Genomic DNA, 5,534 nt, shown 5'->3' with positions numbered 1-5,534 from the left:
TTTTCTCTCACAAACATCACATTTAACTACAAAAAAATTCAATTATCTACCCAAACATAAAAATTTTAGCCTACTAAAATAGCCAAAAACTAAAATAGCCTACTAAAATAGCAACTTTTCAAACATCCACCGAATAAACGAGCACAATATAACAAAACAAGTCAAGTTTGGTCAAAGCAAAGCTCAAATTGTTCATTGTGCATATATAGCAATACAATACAAATGAAGTCTTCATTATCAATTATTTCCATTCCAACATATGAAGTTTTCTTCTTTCTTTCTAAATACGTGTTTATATAATATATTCGTACGCTATATAAATACGATTTTTATTCTTGTAATAACATTATTTCTTGCTAGGTCTAGGTTACAAAACTTACGTAAGTTTATTTTATTCTCCAAATCTTACGTTCATTTGGCTTGTGATGAGGTTAATCAAACTAAACGTGATATCAATGTAACATTGACAAGCCAAACTCAAATATAGTTTATCAACCTCGATTCGAGATCAAGCCATGCTCAAACAACAAATATTGCCTTTTAGTTCGTTTAAACTTACGTCTGTTTATTTTCTTCTCCAAATCCTGTATTCATTTTGGTTTTTGTGACGAGGTTAATCAAATTAAACGTGATATCAACCAAATACTAACAAGCCAAACTCAAATATAGCTTATCAATCTCGATTCAAGATCAAGCCATGCTCAAACAAGAAGTATCGGCATTCAATTCGATTAAACACTGACAAGCTAAATATTCAAACATATTTTATAGACTCAAGATCAGGTCATATTCCTACAACTAATACCGTCGTCCAGTTAAATTCACTTACAGTCCTAATTCTGTCTATATTAACAAATCAATCATATTACCTATCTATACTAACAAATCAACCATATTATCATAAATAGGTAACATGAAGCTTGAAAATTATAGGAGTCCAAAATTATTTTACAGACTCAAGATCAGGTCATATTCCGACAACCAATACCATCGTCTAGTTGGATTCAGTTACAACCCTAATTCTGTCCATATAAATAAATCAACCATATTACCTATTCATACTAACAAATCAACCATATTACCATAAATAAGTAACATGAAGCTTGAAAATTATAGGAGCACAAAATGTAGAAGAAACCAATGGGGGAAATAGTACACAAACACAAGTCTCCATCTATGACATGTTTGTAATTGTACCACCACCTTGTCCTTGAAATTTTTCTCTCATTTTAATTTCTCTGTCTTTTCACTCCTTAAAAAAAAAAAAGAAAAAAAAGAAGCGGTCCTCTATACCTATATAAATCCCTTATTTTCCATCTCTCACTGTTCATTCTCTCTCTCTAGAAGGCGCAGTATTTAGGGCCAAGCCCTCCGGACCTTCTTGTTTATAGAAGGCGACGCTAACGTGCGCACCTCACTGTCTTCGAAGAATCCATTAGCGCAACTAGACCCAGTGCTTCGATACACAGGTCTGATCTTCATCATACTTTCTTTGAGCGTCACTCACTCTGATAGAAAACCCTAGTTGTTAATTTAATTTAATTTTTGTTTTTGTTTTTTTTTGAATTTTTGAAAATCTGTAGAGGGGAATTCGTAGAAGCATTGATAGAACCTGGCCAGAAGTCGATGCCTGAGACCTGATACGATTGATTGTATACATGTATATTTGAATTCTAGGGTTTGGATTGGATATCTGAATAAATTTGTTTTTTGGGGGTTAGCTGAAATTTTGTTGTATATGGGTTTGAATGGTTGAAGAGAGGAATTGTTGTATGAGTGTCATTCGAGAATGGATTGATGGAATGTGATGGGTGGGATTCGAGATCCGTTCAGGTGGGTTGCATGTTGGTTCTGACAAGAAATCTGTGCTAGGGTTAGGTGTGGACAGTGCGTCTTTACAACCTAGGGCTAAAAAGATGGAAAGGGAAGAGAAGAAGTCTGGTTCTAAGAAAAGATCAAAGCCAATTCAGGTTGGATTTGATGCTGCTGATGATGAGCCAATTGGGGCTTTGTTTAAGCTGAAAAGCAAAAGAAACCCTAAGAAGGTTAAGAAAGAATCGGATGGAGTTGGGAAGAAAGACAATGATGTCGAGGTTTCGGCAGAAAAAATGGTGGTTGTGGATGAGGATTTGGGAGGCATGGAAGATACATTAGCTTGTTTTAGAAAGAAGCTGAAGGGTCCAAAGAAAGACAGTGGATCTGAAATGGAAGTGGGGAGGAGTTTGGATTTGGATGTGGCAGAAGCATCAGCCCAACTGTTGAATGGACCTGCAAAGGGCCAAGGTTTGGATATGGAAACAAAAGTTGAAGAAAAAGGTGAGGTGACTGGTGAGGATGGATGTGACGGGAGTACTGATAAAGATCTAGATAATAGGGGTAAAATGCAAATTAAAGAATCGAAGCGGGCTTCAAAGCCGAAGAAGACTGGAGGTCATACTGGGTTTCACAATGCGTTGAATGGTCAGGGATCTGGGGATAATTCAATACAGAATCAGAAAGAAACCGTTTTAGGGTCTGGGGAAGGCTCCAATCCTTGTCTGGATGATAATTTAGAAGATCCATTGTCTGCCATTTTTCGGAAGGCACCCGCTGTCCCAGAAGAATTCAAAAGAAAAAGAAAGAAATCAGATGAGAAGAAATCGGGATCGATTAGGAAATCTGGCGGTCATTTGAGATCGAAAAACAGATGGGAAACTCAAGATCCTCAGAATGGGTTGAGCTCTGATGATGTCTCGAATGGGATTCAGATGCGTCAGATATCTGATGAGAACATGCAAGAGAATCCACCTTCCATTGACACTATGTCAGGGCTTTCTTCTACCCCAGTAATCGCAGGTGTGAATCTGAGATCTAGTGATAACTGGCATGGGGGTTGTCATGAACCTATTTTAGAAGATACAGTTCCAAGTTCCTTTCTTCAAAGGTCTAAATCCTGCCTAAGTGTATGTTCCAGTAAGAGTACAAGACTTAAAGATGGTGAAGTTGACAGACAGATAGGTGGGATTCAAGAGGGACCCCCATTGAATGGCTGTGGCTTGGACCATCTGCGTGATGGAGATTCTGATGCCCAGAATAGTAAGGGTGGATTGAGGGCAATTGATTTGACACATGATGTTGCTGAAGTGCCTAATTCAATATCTGTCCCCTTGCAAATGGACGAAATCCATCAGTTTGATGTGGGTGTGCCAAATGCAGGCTTAAATGATGCAATGGACCAACAACTCACGAGCCCTTCTACAATTCACATTTCTAGTATGGATCAGAAAATTAGCTCTTCTTCCGGAAAAGATCAGGAGCCTTGTTTTGACGATGCTTCATTAAACAGATCGTGTGAAGATAAATCTCAAGAGACCCTTAAACAGCTTATGGGCAAAATTTTGGAGCGTCCAGCAAAACCCCCTTTGCAGTACTCATCAAATAATAAGAAGATGGATGTGGCTTCAAAAATGGAAGTTGACCTTGATTTTCACCACCCATCCCTGAAAAGTATCCACAGTTCTCAGCTTCAGTCATCATGCTCTGCGTTGGGTTCACCAAAGAAGGAAGAAACTTCTAGTGGCTGTGATGGTTTAGATCAAGTTCCTGGGATGTGCATTGAAGAACTAGATCTTACCTCAGTTCAGATGTGTTGTTCCTCTGTCTATCAGAATCAACCTTCCGATGATGTGCCCAAAGAGACTTGTGTTCCAAACCATGTTCATCTTTCAGGCAGTGGAGAGGCCAATGGAGACTCTTCTCCATCCATCTCGCCGGATCGAAATGGAAGTTATGCAGAACGTAAAGGGAATCAGCTGCCTGATCCGAAATTTAAAGATAAGAAGCAATCAGTAGTACAACGTGTTTTGCGGAAGCCTAAAAAGCACAGGCATGGGGATATGGCTTATGAGGGGGATGCTGATTGGGAGAATCTGATTCAGCAAAGTTTTCTTGAAAGTCGTTTGGTTGAAGATGGTGATCAGTCCTTCAGAGCAAGAGAAAAATTTAATTCCTCTTCAAATGTAGTCACAGAGGCTGAAAATAAGAGGGCAGCAGCAGTATCAGCTGGATTGAAAGCTCGTGCAATTGGTCCAGTTGAGAAGATTAAGTTTAAGGAGGTATTGAAGCGCAAAGGTGGGCTTCAGGAATATTTACAATGCAGGTTAGTTTTCCAATCCTAGTTTTTTTTTTTTTATTATTTTATTTTAATATTGGTTGCACTGTTCCACTTTTTGGTTTTTAGCATTGTTGTCAAATCATGAAAAAAAAACGGCATAGTTCTCAAATTAAGATTCTAGCTGTGAACTGATATCTTTTATTTATTTTTTTTGAATTGTGAATTGTATGGTTCAGTTACATTTAAAAGAGATATGTAGAAAATGTTTAATGTCCATATAAAATAAAGTGGTGTATTGTAAAAATGTGTAACTTGTCTAGTGACTGATTGCACCATCCCGTGGGTAAGGTGATGACATAGTCACTGATCATTCTCTTTGATTCTTCTTTTTGGGTTATATTATTATTATATATATACACATATACTGGTACTTTTAGAGTTGCAGTGAAATCATTACCTTTTTTGTGAAGAAAGGGAGACCCTAGTATTATTATGAGAATAGTGGAGGTAGAATTCATGGCGGTAAGTTTGAGACACAAAAATAGTCTTTCTAGAATGGGGGTAAATTTGCGTACATCTTGCACTCCTTAGACCTTGTTTTTCCAGGAACCTCGTGCACCTGGTCACGCCTTCTAAGAATGCTTAATTTTTTGAATAATTGGTTCTCTCTTTTTCATTATGGCTTTCATTCTATTTAAACCATTTCAAGAAATTTATTTTGCTTTTGTGTATTCATTTATAGTTTCCATTTTTAGATTAAGAATTTAATCTACTCATTGTTTCTTTCCATTTTTATTCATCTAAAACTTTTTGAAGACTTTTTCTAATGTCTTCTAGAATTGCAAATGGTCATTAGCTATTTGGCTAGTTCCAGAATTCTCGTTATATATTTGTATATATACATTGCTAAGTAAAGAAAATTTTATTAAAATAATTGCCTGGGGCACCACACATAGCTCTCCCGTTGCAATGAATTTTAATGAATCTATGCAAAGTGTGTCAATTCAAGAGTGCAAATGGGAGGGGTTGGGGTACAAAAAAAGAATTTTTATGGTACCCAAAATTGAAAGGCTTTTGAATCACTTAAATCATCTTTGGATTTGAATTTTTTTATTGGTTGCGTAGATTCTTTAAGATTCTTTGCAACGTGAGAATCAAGCCCCATGATTTTATTGGAAATTGCCAAAGTTTAAATTGGTAATCTTGGGATTTTCACAACTTCATGTATAAAATCTTTACTTATTATTATTTTTTTAAATATTTTCGCAACTATGGTGTCTAGTACGATATGCGTTTTTGCACTATTATTATTATCTTTCTCATTTTAGTAATCCACATTTCATTGCTTACAAATATGCTATAGCTATACACTTTTTTTTTGGTAAGAGCTATGTGTCATACTTGTTGCCTGATTCAAGTCTGTGTTTTAGATTCTTGACAT

General features: G+C 36.6%; 1 protein-coding gene across 9 annotated transcripts in view; it reads left to right on the top strand.

Annotated features, from left to right (window-relative positions):
• Positions 1-1,158: 1,158 nt before the first annotated feature.
• LDL3 (LSD1-like 3) overlaps positions 1,159-5,534 on the top strand; it is a 15,253-nt gene continuing 10,877 nt past the window's right edge. For all 9 annotated transcript variants that reach the window (XR_014362932.1, XR_014362930.1, XR_003632007.2 and 6 more), the window contains exons 1-2: positions 1,159-1,469; positions 1,584-4,138. Coding sequence is in view for 1 of the 9 variants with exons in the window: in XM_028212238.2 (XP_028068039.2) it covers positions 1,917-4,138 (2,222 nt within the window). In the remaining 8 variants the exon portion in view is untranslated. The remainder of the gene's footprint in view (positions 1,470-1,583; positions 4,139-5,534) is intronic.

Source organism: Camellia sinensis, chromosome 3 (genome assembly GCF_055761805.1).
Source record: "Camellia sinensis isolate YWXY chromosome 3, ASM5576180v1, whole genome shotgun sequence".
In the NCBI taxonomy this organism is placed as follows: Eukaryota; Viridiplantae; Streptophyta; class Magnoliopsida; order Ericales; family Theaceae; genus Camellia; species Camellia sinensis.
Note: the sequence above shows the minus strand (reverse complement) of the source record. Positions and strands in the feature narration are given on the sequence as shown.